General features: G+C 39.9%; 1 protein-coding gene and 1 gene segment (V, D, J or C); both read left to right on the forward strand.

The window, feature by feature from the left end:
* Positions 1 to 1,654: 1,654 nt before the first annotated feature.
* On the forward strand, positions 1,655 to 7,641 carry LOC133015040 (T cell receptor beta variable 29-1-like). The segment is given in 3 exon segments: positions 1,655 to 1,715; positions 5,262 to 5,551; positions 7,585 to 7,641. Coding segments are annotated over 3 exon segments (408 nt in total).
* Positions 7,642 to 8,444: 803 nt separating this feature from the next.
* Positions 8,445 to 18,049, forward strand: LOC133015796 (M1-specific T cell receptor beta chain-like). Its single transcript, XM_061083068.1, has 7 exons — positions 8,445 to 8,509; positions 8,684 to 9,005; positions 15,966 to 16,015; positions 17,013 to 17,357; positions 17,445 to 17,468; positions 17,600 to 17,706; positions 17,818 to 18,049. The coding sequence occupies exons 1-7, from the start codon at positions 8,461 to 8,463 to the stop codon at positions 17,842 to 17,844; spliced, it is 924 nt and encodes a 307-aa protein (XP_060939051.1). The 5' UTR covers positions 8,445 to 8,460; the 3' UTR covers positions 17,845 to 18,049.
* Positions 18,050 to 19,691: the final 1,642 nt, after the last annotated feature.

Below are 19,691 nucleotides of genomic sequence, written 5' to 3' on the forward strand. Positions count from 1 at the left end.
TTCTTTTATTTTTTGTGAAGTTTTGTGTTTCTCACTTTTTAAATTCATCAGTGTTTGTATTTTGTCTGATTCTTTCTCTATCTTTTTTCCACAGGTTCCTCTCTCAGTCACAAAGTCCAGCAGCGTCCAGCTCACATTTACAAGACACCAACAGAAACAGCCAAAATCAGCTGTTCACACAGTATTGACACTTACAATGTAATCCTCTGGTACAAGCAGATAAATAACACACAGCCTCAGCTCCTAGGATACATGTATGCAAACATGAAAAACCTCGAGCCTGGATCTGGTGTGATTATTGACGGGAACGGGAATAAAGATGAGAATGTCACATTAACAATTGAAGGACTGAACCTGAACAGCAGTGCAGTGTATTTCTGTGCTGCTAGTTTACACAGTGACACCACCATGTGCTCCCCAGTACAAGAACCTCACCATCACACAGTTTTCATCTCTGTAGTAAAGCTCACATGACTCTTGCACCTGGAGTAAACCATTCTAACCTCTCACAGATCAGAGATTGTAATAGGAGGTCCTTTCAGTGGAGTCACGTCACAACTCTTCATGACGCTGTAACACACGAGGACTCAAACACTTTCTGACTGACATGGATATTACCACCATCAAACAAGACCTTCTCATATTATTGGTCCTTTTTCTGTGGACTACAGGTAATAAACAATACAAATCGACCACTTAATATTAAAACTTTACATCAAATTACTCATGTTCTTATGATAGTTGATCTTTCTTTTTTTGTGTATTGATAACTTAATGTAATAATACACAGGTCTGTCTGATGGCAACGGTGTCACCCAAACACCCGTACTGTGGAAAGACACGAGTGAAGATGCAACAATACACTGCAGTCAAACCAAGGGTGTCTTGTATTTCGAGATGTACTGGTACAGGCAGCTCCCGGGAGAGACGCTGAGGGAAATACTGTTTATATCTTCAAACGCAAACCTTGAATATAAAACTGGATTCAGTGAAGATAAGTTCCCAGCCACCAAGTCCAATATGTTCAGTGGGACATTAACAGTAAAGAATCTGGTGCCAGAAGACAAAGGCTTGTATTTCTGTGCAGTCAGAGAACACAGTGACACACACTCACAGGGTAGATGAACAAAAACCCCAGTGCAATGCCAGCACTCCTCCATCCTTCTCTCTCACATGCTTTAGGGGGACCTCCAGCATCATAAATACTCCCAGTTGCTTTTTGATTTCCTGCCAGACTTTTGAATACAGCTGCAGGATCAAACGTCACAAACTGCAGCGACACTCCCATCAACAACTCTTCAGATCTCTGTAACTAACCTGACAGTTACACAGACTTGATCCAACATGGACCCATTTTAATTCCATTAACCTTTCAACACAATCCCCTCCGAATTTTAGCAGGAAAGCAAGAGTGCTGGAAAAGCTCTTATTATGAAAGTTAATTCTTGACTATTAAAACAATGGTTTGAGAAAATAAGAATTTAGGGCCACTTAGTGGACCCCTCAGTACACAGCACAGCACAATAGTCATACGAGGTGACACAGGAAGAGGATGGTGTGTGTACGGGTTACCAGGAAACAGAGGTGTGACTTAAGAAGAGCAGCATATGCAGCCATGACACCACACCACAGATGATCGTTCCTAAAGTCAGCCATGAAAGACAACAAGATGATCACACTCTTCTACATGACCTTTAATATTGTACTGGTCTCAGGTAATGAAATAATGTTCAGAGATAATCTCAAACTACTGCGTTCCTTAATGTTTAAACTCAAAGGGATGGAACAAAAACACTCAGGAAATACTAAATGATTGTCCTGTTCATTTACTATATTCTGCTTATAGATAATATAAACATAAATGTTAAATACATCTTTATTCATGTCTTGTTTTCCTATGTAATCTTGCAGGTGCACTGCCAGTGACAATTTCAATCTGTTTTTTACAGTGTTCATCCTCATATTGTAGTTAAATGCTTCATTTATCTTTTTTCCACAGGTTCCTCTCTCAGTCACAAAGTCCAGCAGCGTCCAGCTCACATTTACAAGACACCAGCAGTAACAGCCAAAATCAGCTGTTCACACAGTATTGACAACTATAATCGAATATTCTGGTACAAGCAGAAAAATAACAGAGAGCTTCAGTTCCTGGGATACATGTTGATTAACTCTGGAGTTTCAGAGCCTGGATCTGGTGTGAAAATGGACGGGAATGCGAATAAAGATCAGAATGTCACATTAACAATTGAAGGACTGAACCTGAACAGCAGTGCAGTGTATTTCTGTGCTGCTAGTTTACACAGTGAAACACATCATCTGTTCCTCAGCACAAAAACCTGCACATGAGGTTCTTTCATCAGCTCCCAGCCCCTTACACACACACCCTCCTCTCATTAGGGGGCAGTATTTGTACTCTCTGCTACTCTGAACTATGGTAAGAGTTGATACGACAGTTATGAAGTTGAGAGAACAGAGAGTTGACTCATACAGGAGGTGTAACTGCTGATGGACTGAAGAAAACACAGTGATCCACTGCAACAAGGAACCAAACAGAAAGAGAACACAAAATGATTGTCCTGTTTTATTTTATCTTCACCGTGACTTTCAATGATATTTTGGTTTCAGGTAACGTGAAAATTATTCTGAGAACTTTTTATTTCATTTTACTATAACTGTTTCTGTTCTTTTTTTGTAAGGATTTGTGTTTTTCACTTTTTAAATTCGTCCGTGTTTGTATTTTGTCTGATTCTTTCTCTATCTGTTTTCCACAGGTTCCTCTCTCAGTCACAAAGTCCAGCAGCGTCCAGCTCACATTTACAAGACACCAGCAGAAACAGCCAAAATCAGCTGTTCACACAGTATTGACACCTACGATGTAATCCTCTGGTACAAGCAGATAAATAACACACAGCCTCAGCTCCTAGGATACATGTATGCAAACATGAAAAACCTCGAGCCTGGATCTGGTGTGATTATGGATGGGAATGCGAATAAAGATCAGAATGTCACATTAACAATTGAAGGACTGAACCTGAACAGCAGTGCAGTGTATTTCTGTGCTGCTCGTTTACACAGTGAAACACATCATCTGCTCCTCAGTACAAAAACCTGCACATGAGGTTCTTTTGTCAGCTCCCAGCCCCTTACACATACACCCTCCTCTCATTAGGGGGCAGTATTTGTACTCTATGCTACTCTGAACTGTGGTGAGAGTTGAAATGACAGTTATGAAGTTGAGAGAAGAGGGAGTTGACTCATACAGGAGGTGTAACTGCTGATGGACTGAAGAAAACACAATGATCCACTGCAACAAGATTTAACCAAACAGCCAGTGAACACAAAATGATTGTCCTGTATTATTTTATCTTCAGCTTGACTTTAAACAATATTTTGGTTTCAGGTAACGTCACAATTATTTTGATAACTTTTAATTTTATTTATCAAATCTGTTTGTGTTAGATTTTGCGACATTTTATGTTGCTCAGTTTTTAAATTCATCAGTGTTTGTTTTTTGTTTGATTCCTTCTTGATCTTTTTTCCACAGGTTCCTCTCTCAGTCACAAAGTCCAGCAGCGTCCAGCTCACATTTACAAGACACCAGCAGAAACAGCCAAAATCAGATGTTCACACAGTATTGACAGCTACAATGTAATCCTCTGGTACAAGCAGATGAATAACAGACAGCTTCAGCTCCTGGGATACATGGTCGGTAGCTCTGATTTCTCAGAGACTGGATCTGGTGTGAAAATGGAAGGGAACGCAAATAAAGATCAGAATGTCACATTAACAATTGAAGGACTGAACCTGAACAGCAGTGCAGTGTACTTCTGTGCTGCTCGTTTACACAGTGAAACACATCATCTGCTCCTCAGTACAAAAACTTGCACATGAGGTTCTTTCATCAGCTCCCAGCCCCTTACACACACACCCTCCTCTCATTAGGGGGCAGTATTTGTACTCTCTGCTACTCTGAACTGTGGTGAGAGTTGATATGACAGTTATGAAGTTGAGAGAAGAGGGAGTTGACTCATACAGGAGGTGTAACTGCTGATGGACTGAAGAAAACACAATGATCCACTGCAACAAGGTTTAACCAAACAGCAAGAGAACACAAAATGATTGTCCTGTTTCATTTCATCTTCAGCGTGACTTTAAACAATATTTTGGTTTCAGGTAACGTCCAAATTATTTTGAGAACTTTTTTTTCTAATTTACCAAAGCTAATACCAAAGCTGCTGTTAAATTTTGTGAAGAATAATGTTTCCCACTTTTTAAATTCGTCCGTGTTAGTATTTTGTCTGATGCTTCATTTATCTTTTTTCCACAGGTTCCTCTCTCAGTCACAAAGTCCAGCAGCGTCCAGCTCACATTTACAAGACACCAGCAGAAACAGCCAAAATCTACTGTTCACACAGTATTGCCGGCTATGATCGAATCCTCTGGTACAAGCAAATAAATAACAAACTGCTTCAGTTCCTGGGACAGATGTATGCAGACACTGAATTTAGAGAGACTGGATCTGGTGTCAAAATGGAAGGGAACGGGAAGAAAGATCAGAATGTCACATTAACAATTGAAGGACTGAACCTGAACAGCAGTGCAGTGTATTTCTGTGCTGCTAGTCACACAGTGACAACACCATGTGCTCCTCAGCACAATAACCTCACCATCAAACAGTTTTCATCTCTGTAGTAAACCTCACATGACTCTTGCACCTGGAGTAAACCATTCTAACCTCTCACAGATCAGAGATTGTAAGAGGAGGTCCTTTCAGTGGAGTCACGTCACAACTCCTTTATAAAGAGCAGCCTCAGACATTCAGTATGCCCGCTGAGACTCATTTCATCTAAATCAGTACAATGGGTCCAATACTCATCACATTTACAGTCTCGTTTTTCTGTCTTCAAGGTACATGAACAAAAAGTAATTTTAAAGAGGACTTGTTTGAACCGCCAAGGAGGTTACGGTTTTGCCCTTGTCTGTTTGTGTGCTTGTAAGCAGGATTACGCATTTCTATTACTGAATGGAATTTCACTAAACTTGGTGGAAGGTTCTGACAAAATGTTGGTGCAGATCAGGAGAAAAGCACATTTATTCTACTTATTTTAAGATTGCGAGATAGGGCTTTTTGTTAATTCACAGATTTCACGTGAAATTATCAATGAATCTGAAAAAAAAATATAGAGCAATACATTTGGAATAAACTTCTTTCACCGAAAAGGTTATAAAAATTGTTTCAGTTTTGTATTTTCTCCGCACAGGTCTCTGCCAGCATGTGACCCAGTTACCTGCAACCAGCTGGAGTTACGTGTCCAAATCTGCAGAGATGAACTGCAGCCACAACAGAGACGCTAGTCATAACCAGATGTACTGGTTCAGGCAGCGCCATGGGGAGACCATGACCCTCATTGTCTCCGCATTTTATGGAGTGGACCCAGACTACGGCAGGAGCCCTGCAGACAAATATTCAGCCGTCAGACCGAACTTCAAGAGCGGGTCTCTTACTGTGAAGAACGTGCAGCCTGAGGACAGCGCTGTGTATTTCTGTGCTGTCAGTAAGCACAGTGATGGAAGAAGTATTAGAAGCTGCACAAAAACTGCTGGCCAATAAATGTGTTGCATTAAAAGTTGTTTTTTTAATATACCTTTCCAGTAGGTGGTGCTGGAGCTGCAGAAATGCTCAAACTCAACACAGGCAGCCCAGAGACAGTTAACTGGTTTGGAGAGAAAGGTGTTAATGAAAGAGTATCATGTGGAACTTATATGCCCACATTCTTATGGTTGCTGGTTCAGTAATCAAACTTTATCAATAGTTTCTACAAGGTTCATCCGTTTTCTCTCTTTGCAGGAGTTTTGTTCCTCTTCCTGAACAGAGACAATCGATGGGATCTGATTTCAATGACTGACATATACAAGACTGTCAAACACAGTTGTAAAGAAATTTTTCTTACAAGTGGATTTCTGGGTCTTGACGTCCATCAGTCTTCCTCTGACCTCGTCACTAACCCTGGTTACACATTGCAAATTTGCTGTAGCCATGATACAAATAAAATATAAATATACACTATCCCGGTCAAAAAATGTAATATAAAAAAAAACTGTGCAGCCAGCAACACATGCAGACAAAAATTCCAACTGAATTTAAATAAAACAGTTTTCTTTTCCTTTGTGGTTTGGAATAAGACAGAATCGGCTACACTCACACACCTGCTGTTGTGGTTTTATATTGAGCTTGATGTAATCATATTAGCTATTATAGCAACGCCTCCTTAATGCATCTGTGTATCTGTTTCCTGCTTAAAACTGTTCACTACAGACACCCTGATATCTGACAAGTCAGATCTCATCATGAGGATTAGATTTCTCTTTTGCACTTTTCTCACAGGTAACAACTGCTTCACTGTTAATTACTTACTTTACTGTGTTTGCCTTCACTTCTTAAATCAATAATCTGTCCCTCTGTGCTGACAGCAGGTATTTCTCTCGGGATTCAGATCGACCAGTCACCCTCTGCTCTCTTCAAACGAGCTGGTGATGATGTGCAACTCGTCTGCACCCACGATCGGTCTGACTTCAGAGTGATGCTGTGGTACCAGCAGTCACCAGGGGAAGAAGCTCTGAAAATCATTGCAAGTCAACTGTACGATTAGAGCACCATAGAAGAGCCATTTCATAAACACTTCAGAGTAGCTGGTGATCCAAATGGAGGCACAACGAATGGTTCACTTTCCATAATCAAACTAAAAGCACTTGAACACACTGCAACGTATTTCTGTGCAGCTAGTAAAGCACAGTACATCAATGCCCCTATATGCTTTACATAAAACCCTTTCACACACAGAAACAAACACACACATACACACACAAACACAAATAACCCACTCTCCTAAGAAAGTTTTGAAGTTTTGTGGTCTGTCGGATTTGTCTTCGTTCTTCATTCAGCAGCTTGTCACGAAAAGTAAAAACCCTCAAACTCTCAAACCCTGAAAGAGTTTCCCACCAAATAAACTCCAGAGGCCCAACATTCACTAATTTGTCTCGTCACACTGTCATAATGAAACCAACTTTGTGTTTTGCTCCGTTGCTGCAGATTGTACAATCTGCCATGTGCTCACTTACGCTATCGTGGTCCATAAAGTTTTTACCATTCAAGCACACAGTCAGAATTCGTAGTTTCAGCTGCAGTTGTACACGTGTATACAAGTGGCACGCGATGCAGTACTACACAACACACACTTCTAATACCAGATGACAGCAAAACTTCAGTTCTTCTTCAGCTGTCTGTATTTCAACCTCACTTCACTTCCTGCACATCCTCATCCACTAAACTCAGCAGAGGCTCCAGCCGCTTCCTCACTATTCAACATGACGCCACCTCGTCTCCTCACATCCATCATGACCGTGATCTGTATCAAGGGTATGAAGTCATGACAACACTTATAACTCTTAAATAATCATTTTAAATGGAGCGAAGAATGAACTTCAATCCACTCTAAGTGAGCAGTTATGTTTTCAATAACATTATAGTGTAGAGATAGGATGTTTAAGTTCCAGCTAAACTAGCTTTTCATGATCTCTTTGCAGGTGTTTACCTCTGCGAAGAAGAACAAGTGTGTCAGATGCCAGCTGAGCTGCTTGTGAAACCCAACCGTGAAGTCAACCTGAGCTTATCACATCAACATCCAAGCTACGACACGATTCTCTGGTACCAGCGCTCAGCAGGAGACAGTTCTCTGAAGCTTATTGGTTATGTGAATTATAAATTACTCAAGATCCAGCCACCGTTTGTCGGCCACTTTGAAGTGAGTGGAAACGGAGAGAAACAAGCTTTTCTTCACATTAAGAAGCTGAGGCACCCTAAAGACAGTGGAGAATATTTTGGAGCAGCCAGTTCACACAGTTATAAAGACAGAGATGCTGTCGTACATGGAACCTCAATAAGGATCCAGCAGATACCAGCACACAGACAGGAAACCACTGAAACCATGTGACAGTCTTCATTATTACTGGGATGTTTTTTTATTCATTCAGGGAGCAATGATGACACACTGACAAGACAGTTGTGGGCACGTTGATGATGTTTCTAACATGCAACAGAAGCAAAACTGAAAGAGAAGAAAGGATCTAAGGATGAAATAAAGCGGTCATTCACGTAGAAGACGCTGACAAGGACAATATGTTAATATATGGGAAAGAAAAAGTTCATTTTTGAAAACAGCTGTTTTACCATTCACGCCACGACAAAGAAAGTTAAATCTACCTGAGGAGTTTCTATGGCCACACGCAGAGGCAGGACATACATGTATTCAACAGTGTTTGCTATTTCCCTGTTTTTTTTTTTGCTTCTGTCACATGTTGGGTTCAGGTTCTGATGTCATTTCCTCCCTTCAGATTTGAAGAGAGACTTTTGGTTCACTCACAGTATTTCCCATTAACTTCTCTTCCTCCTTTACAGTCAAAATGATTCCAAGCTTCACCACCTTGACTCTCTTTCTACTCTGGGCATCAGGTAAAGTAAAAATCTATAAAGACAAAAACACAATGATCTCTCTTTCAATTTTGAATACAAATATTCCTACGCTTTAATAATTTGTAGCATTTGAGTTGAAACATTTTGATTTCACTCAAACAGTATTTATACTTTAGCCTTTATAGATATATTTTCTGTTTTCTTTCATTTCAGGAGTTTCTCATTCTGTGCTGATCACTCAGTGGCCCCAGTACATCTCAAGGTCTCCCAGTGGCTCGGCAGAAATGCACTGCTACCAGAATGACACCGACTATCAGTATATGTATTGGTACAAACAGCCGAGAGGAACACAACCTCAGTTAATGGTTTATGTAGTGGGCAGCTCTGCAACCTATGAAGAAGGATTCAAATCTGGCTTTGAGGCAAAGATATCGCAGAAGAAGCAGTGGTCTCTGAAGATCACCAGCGCTCAGAGGAAAGATGAGGCTGTGTATCTGTGCGCTGCCAGTCTACACAGTGCTGTGACAGACACCGAGTCTATGACAAAAACATCCCAGCATCTGACTCACATTAATAATGACAGGAAGGATGTCAACCACACTGTGGAGATGTTATCAGGGACATTTATTGCAAATGCGTTTTCACTTGAGTCGATGTAAGTGAAGAGAAAAGGATGAATAAATAATAATTATAAAATAAATTATAAAGAATAAACTGCTCTGTAAAATTAAGGAGTATATGACTTGTCGTATAAAATAAAATAAAAAAGATTATTGTTGAAACACAGGACGAGTAACTGAGGATAGATTCAACCAACAGGGGGAGGCACAGCTCATGGCATGAAGCTTTTATCAAGAGAAGGGGGGGAAGAATTAACCAACACACACACACACACACACACACACACACACACACACACACACACACACACACACACACACACACACACACACACACACACACAAACAGACACACAGCCTTATTCTTCTCATAGCAGCACTTTCCTCACATCAGTTCTTCACGATGCCTTCACCTGTGCAAACATTTGTTTTGCTCTTCATCGGTTTTTATTGTAAGATGTAGAATTTTGTCTTTAATTCCATCAATACTCATTTTCTATTTTTTTGTCTGTGAAACTGAGATATTTGTTTTTTTGGTCAGAATTAATAATATTTAATTAAATCTGCTCTTTTCCCCCACAGGTCAGGTGAGCGCTGTTACTTTTCAACAGTCTCCTCCCCAGATAGTGAAGGAGAACACTGTGGTCCAGATCGACTGCAGTCACAATGATAATAACCTTCCATATATGCTCTGGTATCAGCAGAGACAGGACCGTCTGTCTTTGACCCTCATTGGGTCCGGATATGCAAACAGCCCCCAAAGCTACGAGACTCAGTTTGAAGAACAATTCAAGCTGAGCAGAGAAAGCACCACAACAGGATCACTTGTTATTAACAAGGCAAACCTGTCGCACACTGCTGTTTATTTCTGTGCTGCCAGTACACAGTGATGTGGTTCAATGAGACTCCCTGACTAAAAACCCTGATGGTTTTACTGTGCATGAGATTAGTGCATCTGCATGATAAACCACTTGTGTCGTTTCACAGACTCTCACTGGAGGAAGCTGCGTTTCTTCTGCAGCAGCAGAAACAAGGAGGACGTCTCCAGCTGTGATTGGAGACACACACACACAGACTCACACACACACACACACACACACACACACACACACACACACACACACACACACACACACACACACACACACACACACACACACACACACACACACACACACACACACACACACACACACACACACACACACACACACACACACACACACACACACACACACACACACACACACACACACACACACACACTAAGGCTTTGATACATAAGCACAACTAATCGCAAGTCAGTGTCAATCCTGATGATTCATCCCGTTTTTAATCACAGGAGAATTGACACTTGGACATTCGTCAGTGTGATAAGAAAATTGTTTGGCGTATAATGTGACATTTCAGTTTGGTCCGTGTCCAATTCAATAACACAGAGAAGGCGGGGTTTGTGACCTGTACTGCAGCCTGCCACCAGGAGGCAATTGAGATTCTATGGCTTCACTTTTTTTGGGGGGGGGGCAGTCAGTATCATTGCACCTCACTAACATGCTCGTCACAGTCATTTATCTGTCACTTCTTTTACAATCCGGTGGGTTTAAAGTTCTCTCATCTTGGCTGTACCGTCTAACAAGTGCTCTGATTGTTTCTCTGGCTGTTTTCATGTATTTGTGTATTAATTTGTCATGTGCCACAGGTCTGGCTGTTGTTGTTCAGCAGTCTGGAGATCAAGCCTCTCGCCTGGGAGACAAAGTGATGCTGGAGTGCAGCCTGGGTCCAGGGTCAAGCATGGGCAGTCAAACCATGTACTGGTACCGACAAAACCACTACGCAGCTCAGGTGGAGTTTCTCACCAAAGAACATGACCAAAGTGAGGGACGCTTCCAGTCGACTATTGCCGCATCAAAAAACAACTTCTCCCTTCAGATTACTGATCTGCTCCTGACTGACAGCAGCACGTACTACTGTGCTGCCAGTCACAGTGATGCAAACGGACCTGGCAGTCATACAAATACCAAGTGAGACTCTAGCATTCGACATGCAGGCAGGAGGAAGCTGTGGCTTGTTTGGTTTGTAGAGATTAAATAAGTATGTGAAGTCATGTGCTGAAAACAGATCCGGCCACACTGGGGTACTATTGGGCTCCTAAAACAGTTCCTATTGCTATATGGAGAAGAGTCAATGATCCCCAAGATGATGCAAATGAGTCTTGATATTTTACAGTTCAACTTTAAAAAACTTCTGAAACAATACGAATGAGGAGAAAGAGTTTCTACTAAAAAACTGAACGGAAGAGGAGGAGCCTATTTCAAAAGTTTTGATTGTGGCAGCAGAGCAAGACAACAGTTGAATCGTCGAAGAAGAAGACGGCATTGATTCTTTTTCGCTGTGACAATGAACATCTTACTCTTGGTTGCAGTAACAATCTTCTCTCGTAGGTACATTTAAGTAACAGTGAAAGAAATCCTACTTCTTTTGCGATCAGATTTTTGCTCGTCCTGGTTTGTTCGTTCATTTACTTGTTGTCGTTGTTTTCTTGTTTTCCAGATTTCTCCTTCTGCGTAAAAATTCTCCAGCCTCGGTTTGTATTCAGCCATGACAGAGACAAAAGTGTGACGCTGCAGTGTGAACAAGATGATAATCAATATTACTACATGTTCTGGTATAGACAGAGAAACAGTGGGGATTTAGAACAGGTGGCAAGTTCTCCTGGAAAAGATTCATCGAACATTGAGGCTCCTTTCAAAGAAGACAAGTACACCTTGTCAAGGCCGACACTGCTCAACTCCTCTCTGCAGATACACCCTGTTGAGGCTGGAGACTCAGCTGTGTATTACTGCGCCTCCAGAATAGCACAGTGGTTGAGAAAGCCTCAGCAGCTGAACAACAACCTCAGGAACACACCAGGAAGAGAACAGGTGGAGGGGCGAGTAAAAGAGGCTAGAAAATAATTGGTTGTAGTTTCTCAGTTGTGATTAGAAATAAATGATGTCCCTTATTTTAGGATTTATAATGGACACTTTATATTATATTCTAACGTTTGAGGCAACTGTGGCTCAGGAGTTAAATTGTGTCGTCCACTTATTGGACGGTCAGTGGTTCGGTTCCTGCCTTGTTTAGGCCGCATGCCAACTTTTTCAGCAGCATGTGAATGAGCTGCATGACTGAAAGAGCTGCATGTTCAATCCCTGTGTGAATGTTAACTGCACTGTAACAAACATCGAGTGGTTGTTAAAACTAAAAAATCGATATTGAAATGCAGCCTGTTAACATTTCAGAGGTGAAACAATTTACAGATTAACACAGAAAATATTGTCTGCTTTTTGCTGCGATTGTGAAAATACCCCTGTAGTTTTTTAAACAAGCAAGTTTCCCTGTATTCCTGCAGAATGTACAAGATCTGCTGCTCCACGCCTCAGTGATACAACCCAACAGAGCCGATCAATGCAGATTAGTGAGCAGGTGAAAATATGTTGGAGGTTGATTTCAGTGCATTTCACCCTGAACAGGATCAGGTTTAAGAGGAGATCATACGCTGACCTCTACAGGGTTCATGTGAGATTGCATTTGGGTGTGGTAGTAAATAAAAATGTACTACTTTGTCAAATACTACAAAATCATTTAATGAGCCAGTTGTGAAATTGTGTGGATATGTTGTATTTGTACATAAAAATATTTGCGATTAAAAAAAGGGAAACAAACTATCCACTCACTTGACAAAAAGAAAAGCATTGACGTCTTGAAGATAGTTAGAAGATATGTTTTTCAGGTGCTGCTATAAATATCATTTAAATTGTTAAGAGATGGAAGTTATGGAAGTTAAGTTAGACATTAACAGTAGTGTTGTACGTCATTATGAAATTCTGATTTATTTCTATAAATAAAAAGGTGTTGTGTCAACTAAACTGTCATTATATAGATTTTATTTGTTGTTAAACTTGCATCGACAAATTTCTGTGACCACTTGGGAGCAATGGAACAAGTCGTAACCTAACATATTGTCACCATGTAAAGATGTTTTGGCAAAGGTGTTGCCCATCTCCACATCCAGCTGACATATCAGCATTAATTTAGAAGTTCTAAAGTTCTCTTTAAGCTCAGTTTTTGGTCTCAACCAGCTTTTATTGGAAATATATAATTGTTTCGCTCAACCCTGATCCCTGGTTACGTGCAAACCCTTCTGTTGCCACCAATAGCTACGACAGCTTTCAATAATACATTTAAAGCCAAAAGTTGAAAACTGCGCTTAAAGACATAGAAGTGCTTCATAGAGCTGAAGGGACCGGATTGGCTTTTACTGGTTTCACCCACTTTAAAGGACATTTCAAGCTCGACATTAGAAGACAAACGAGTAATTTGAGGCTCATCTGTATCAGTCACATCAGTGAATGTTCCTCCCTATTCATATGTGTCTCTTCTCAGATAAATGGGTGGATAAGGAGGTGTGACCATGTATGATGTCACTTCCTTTGAGAGGCTAAAATAAACACAACAGACAAAACAGTTCCCTCCGCAATCGCTTCTTTTCTTAGCCGACACAGAAATAGCAGCAGTCAAACTCGATGCCGTTCAGCTGTCAGTGAGTCCAACCTGTACAGCTGCTCTCAGAGAGATGGAGACTGAGATATGGAGACTCTGGGTGGGGGTGGGAAACAGTGAAGAAAAACGACATCAGGTTTTTGTGTAGTGTTTTATCACCGTGGGGACAGGGGGCCACGGTGATACATTCCCATAGAGTCGCTGTACAAAAACCTCCTCCCATTGACACCCATTGTATAGCTGGCTGTGTGTAACCTGGGGCTCTCGATGGAGCAGAAAACATCAACACTCTGAAGGTGTGTTGGATGTCAGGTCACACTGGCACTGGAAAGATGATAACAATGAAGAATTTGTCTGAATCACAGTCTTACATTTTTATATATTTCATTCAAATGGAGGATTGTTTAACTTTGGTTATTTAAAACAAAGCAGATTTGGAAATGATGAAGCTCATCCTTTAGGATTTAACCTTTTTCATTCTCTGGATTATTAGGCTGCGTCCTAACTTTATGTTATGGGATGTTTTGTGACTTTTTGGTGAAGGAGACAGTCAGTGTGACACTGGAAGTGAAGCGTACTTTGGAAAAGGAACAAAACTCACTGTTCTGGGTAAGTCTTACACAACATCACTTCACTAAAACAAACCTAAAAACAAAAGAAGCTGGTTTGGAAGTAAGGTTAAAAGTGAGCAGAGAAACACTGTGACCTACACTGAGCCTGCTTACTTTGGCCAAGGAACCAAACTGACGGTTTTAGGTAAATATTTCAATTTATTACTGTATATTCATAAATGTCACATTGCTTTGGAATCCAAGTATAAACAGAAGTATTAGTAAAACCTTCCAAAGACTCTAATAGGGAGAAAGACTCAACAGTTTCATGCTCAGTATTGTTACACTGTGACAACTTAAACGAAGCATACTTTGGAAAAGGAACAAAACTCACTGTTCTGGGTAAGTTTAAGCTTTCACAACATCACTTTACTAAAACAAACCTAAAAACAAAAGAAGTTGGTGTGGAAGTGGAGTAGAAAGTGTTGTCAGGAAATCTTAAATATTGCGCTGAACAGACAACACTGTGACCAATATGATCCTGCTTACTTTGGCCAAGGAACCAAACTGACGGTTTTAGGTAAATATTTCAATTTATTACTGTATATTAATAAATGTCACATTGCTTTGGAATCCAAGTATAAACAGAGGTATTAGTAAAAACCTTCCAAAGACTCAACAGTTTCATGCAGAGTATTTTTACACTGTGACAACTTCAACGAAGCGTACTTTGGAAAAGGGACAAAACTGACTGTTCTGGGTGAGTCAGGTTTATTAAAATTGATCAAATGCAATAACTTTGTCACTGAAATGCTGCATTAAGAAACCTAACGTACTCAGGTCTGGACAGTTTGAGTTCAGCTCAGTGGTTTTTGATGACGAGCTTTAATGCTGTGTCAATTATGAAGCTTATTTCGGCCAGGGAACGAAGCTGACAGTTCTTGGTGAGTAAAACTTTATGCTCATGAATTCAGCTCTTAAAAACTAAAGCCAAATGAAGCAGATATGTTTTGGTGTTGCACTAAACTTTAAAAAACGGAATGTAGTGCTATGGAGGTTTTTTTGTTGGTTTGAGCATTGCATGTTACATGTTGGTTACGTTTACTACTAAATTTAATGTAAAGAAACAAAGTAAAAGTAGCACTTTGTGCTGTTTTCAGCACTGATTAGATTCACTGTGACTCGGGTTCTTCAGCTGCTTATTTTGGTGGAGGAACAAAGTTATCTGTTCTAGGTAAGAAAATATTCTAAAGTCAGATTTTACTTTGTTCAGATGTTTGTGAAACTGTGAATTTACTCAGAGAGTGACAATCAATCACATAATCATGATAAAACCACAGTTATGGCTGTTAATGGGCTCAGTGTGAGGGAAAAAGTTGTAATAATCTCAAAGTGGCACTTTAAAGAGGCAAGAGGAAGAGTTTTTGTGCAGTTGAATGTCTCTGTGCTCGTACACGGAGCCTTACTTTGGATCTGGAACTAAACTCACTGTTTTAGGTAAGAAAACCTGCAAATATTCAACCTCACTGTGCACGATTCTCTTAGTGGAAGGTCAATATTAAAGTCCTTGTTTGGAAGATAGTCCCTGAACATTTCATTTGAAGTCTGTGAAGTAAGTGTGGTAATTTAGACATGACAAAGGTTAATTCAGAATTTGGTTTATCCCTGGTAAAAAGGATTTGTCTGTGTTCACAAGTGTAGTGCAGGAGAAAAACATTTGGCTCAATGCCCAGAATATTAGTGTCACAGCGAGCTCTTATCAGCCCTGTGACTTACTGTGAGTTTCCAGTCCGAGGCGTACTTTGGAGCTGGAACTAAACTCACTGTTTTAGGTAAGATTACTATTTAATTACATGAAAAAATAGCCTAAACTGTCAAAACATTAAATGAACATGTATTTCTTTTATACATCCTACCAGTTAAGTTATGCTTTTTTATCTCCTCTTAAATGAACACTAAGTTGGCAGATTAAGATTGAGAAGAGCAAATCTATTAAGGCATTAGTATGTATTCAAGTGTTGTGTGCACAGTGAAACGTTTTAGTTTATCTGATAAAAGAGCACGAAAAACAGTCTGCAGCTTTCAGTGCAGAGTGGTTGAGCAGTTTCTCTGTAGCCTTGTATCAGTGTGAACAACTACAATCCAGCTTACTTTGGCAGCGGCACTAAATTGACAGTGTTAGGTAAGAACAAATTCAAAAATCATTTGTCCAAGTGTTTGTTTTGTAAGCGTCATTAAGCTTGAATGTGCAAAGATTATTGTTAAGGAAATGTATCAATGTCTGGTTTTGTGAGGTTTGTTGTAAAAAGAACTGCAGAATTAAGTCAAATCTATACAAGATAAATCGATTCAAAATGTTACAATTGGTTAACATACCAGACTTTGTTATAATAAAATAAATGTTTTTCTGTTATTCAGGACAGTTCTCATTTTATACAAGAAGTTTAGCATTTGGACTAAAATAATTCAAAACAACCATGACATTTGTAAAACAATGTAAAATTGAGTGTTTTGTTTTATCACATTAATCAAATAATGAAGGATAAAAGTAAAAGAAATATATCAAGTGAAATAATCATTAGGATGAAGATTATTTGTGACTTATTATACAAATATAACTAATTAACACAAATAGAGCAATTAAATATGTGGAGGTTCAAACATTGGAGGTAGTTTTTGATAAGTGATGTTATTGATATTTGCTTTTGTGTTTAACCTCAATATTCTGGTATTTTATCTTCTATTTTAGAGTTAGGTGTTTAACATTGGTTTCTTATACGTTTCATCTTTTAGTGAATCGTTTTATGTCTTTGTCTTTGTCTCCACCAGAGTATGCAGTCAAGCCACCAAATGTGGAGGTGCTCAGACCATCAGCAAAAGAGTGTCGAAACCCTCTGGACAATGAAAGACAGAAGACCTTAGTGTGTGTGGCCAGTGATTTCTACCCGGACCATGTCAGTGTATTCTGGCAGGTTGACAATCACATCGTCACCAGCGGTGTAGTAACGGACGAAGCTGCCCTGCGGGATGGCAACTTCTACAAAATCACCAGCCAGCTGAGGGTCTCTGCTGAAGACTGGTACAAACCCGAGAGTACATTTGAGTGCTTCGTCAGTTTTTTCAATGGGACGGGATATACCAATTATTCCTCATCCCTAATCAATGGTGAAACAGGTTCGTTCATGTCCTAAACCTGATCTGGACAAACACGTTAAATAATCTTCTGTTCTTGTCTAATGCGTTTCTTATTTTTTCTACCAGCTCCAGCCGTCGTCCTGACCAGAGGTAAATACATTACTCAGTTATTCATTGTTCACCTCACTTCTGCTCACATCAACCGTCTCCACAGACACAACACAATGGAGGTTTCCTCTTTGAATCATGTCACTCATCTCAATGTTGGAACCTTTCTGCAGATGAATATCTGAGGATCACACAGAAAGCCAAACTCTCTTACGGCGTGTTCATCGTCAAGAGCTGCGTCTACGGAGCCTTCGTGGCCTTTTTGGTTTGGAGACTACAGGTTTGTTAAATAAAACATTTCTGCTTGACCGACACAGAAGCTGGTTCCATAGGTTTAATTATGTAAATGAAAACATCTCACAGGAAGTTGTTTCCTTTGTGTCTGTTGCAGAGTTCAACTGAAAAGCCGAAAAACTGAGACCTGAGCTGGGAGGAAAATGAAGGGTTGCTTTCTGTAAATAAAACTGAATAAAACATAGTGGCTATATTTCTGTAAAGCTGAATGTTGCAGTGTATTTTTACTCATTTATAAATCAGGGTAGATAACAGCCTCTTTGCTTATTCTTATCAATAACTCAAATATATGACTGTAATCAAGATAGTTTGGCATCAGGTTTTTTATTTCTCTGTGTATTTGTTTTTGGTTGTGAACTAATTGTTTGCAAAAAAAAAAATTCTCAATAAAAGTCTTTGGAATCAATACTGGCCTTTAATTCTCTGTAAGAGTTTGCCGGGACGTTCATGATCACTCTGACACCTTCGTCTCCATATCACTGCTGATAACATTACATTAAACAAGAAATAGATAAAGTAAACCGTTGAACCACTGTCACTCCTCATTCTACAATCAGCACTGGAAATATTATTTCTGGAGATAGCGTGAGGTATTTTTAGCAGCTGACACACCCGCTTGTTTTCTGAGAATAATGGAAAATTACAAGTTTTTTCCAATGAGCAAACTGAACAAACTGAGAAGTGACTGAAGTTTCACCAGTTCACTTAAATGATGATCTCAATTACATTGATTGATTGTGTTTTGGGTGGGTCTTTTCTGTTCAGGATACAATTATAAACAGTTTAATGTGGTTTTCTTCCTGTATAAACTTAAACTGTGAGACTCAAAGTAAATGTGAAGAGTGTGAGTCAACCACACAACAACAGGAAGTTATTGCTCTCCTCTGTGCACAAAAGCAGAGCAGAGCTTCTGCTGGTGAGAAGACAAACCGGGGATGGAAACTGAGCAGAGGAGTGGAGAGCGACAGCAGGAGAGAGGATGTGGTCACAGAGCAGCCTGCACATCGTTCTCTGTGCTGAGAAATGACGGAGCTGCAGCCTCTAACTTCACCACAACCTCCGGCCCCCGAGCGTGCACCTGCATCTCTGCACGAACCCACACCCACACTGCACATCTCTGAGCTAACAGCTGGAAAACCTCCACTTCTGTGTCAACTGAAGCTACACAACCAACCAGCACGTGTTGTGTTGCACACAACAGCTGTTCACATTAGAAGGTTTTAATTCGCTTTGCCTTGAAAAACATGTTTGTGTGCTCATCCCATAAACAGGAAGAAGTGTGCGAGTCGACAACAGCAACAACATCATCTCACGTTGGGTTTTTTGTTTTGGACCGAAAACTCCTTCATGAAAAATTAAACCTGTAGCAACAAAACATCCAAACTGCTGGGAAACAACAAACTGAAAAGTGTAAAAAGCCAAACTGACTGACGAGACGTGTTCTCAGCCTCAAAGCTCGGACTTTATTTGTAAATCAACATTCATTTTGTATTTATACTCAAATATTAAATCAACAATAATTTATTTTATAGTATAGTATTACATTGAATTTGAATATTCCAGTTTAAGAATTTCTAACAGCAGAACACGTTTTCAATGAAGGTGTGATGTGCCGCTGTGTCCATACTATATATTTTTATAACATATAAAAGGTTTAAACGCTGATTTCCCAATGTTTAATTCAATGTAACAGCAGCTGCAGCCACATATTGAAACTAATTCTGTGGGAAACACTAATTATTGAGAGCTGAACATCAATATTTGTATATGTTGAAGTTTTATTAGTTTCTCTATGGATATTCCACTTGATCCCTGTGTCTTCACTGATCAAATGCAATAAGAAACTATTTAATGAGACCAAAGAGAGGCTGGTGGAGACAATAAAGCAACTCAATGTGCAGTAAAGCAGAAACCTCATGATCCCTTTAGCTGCGTGAATCTCACTTTGCACATTAAACAACCTCTGGTGCA

This window comes from Limanda limanda, chromosome 12 (assembly GCF_963576545.1).
Source record: "Limanda limanda chromosome 12, fLimLim1.1, whole genome shotgun sequence".
NCBI lineage: Eukaryota > Metazoa > Chordata > Actinopteri > Pleuronectiformes > Pleuronectidae > Limanda > Limanda limanda.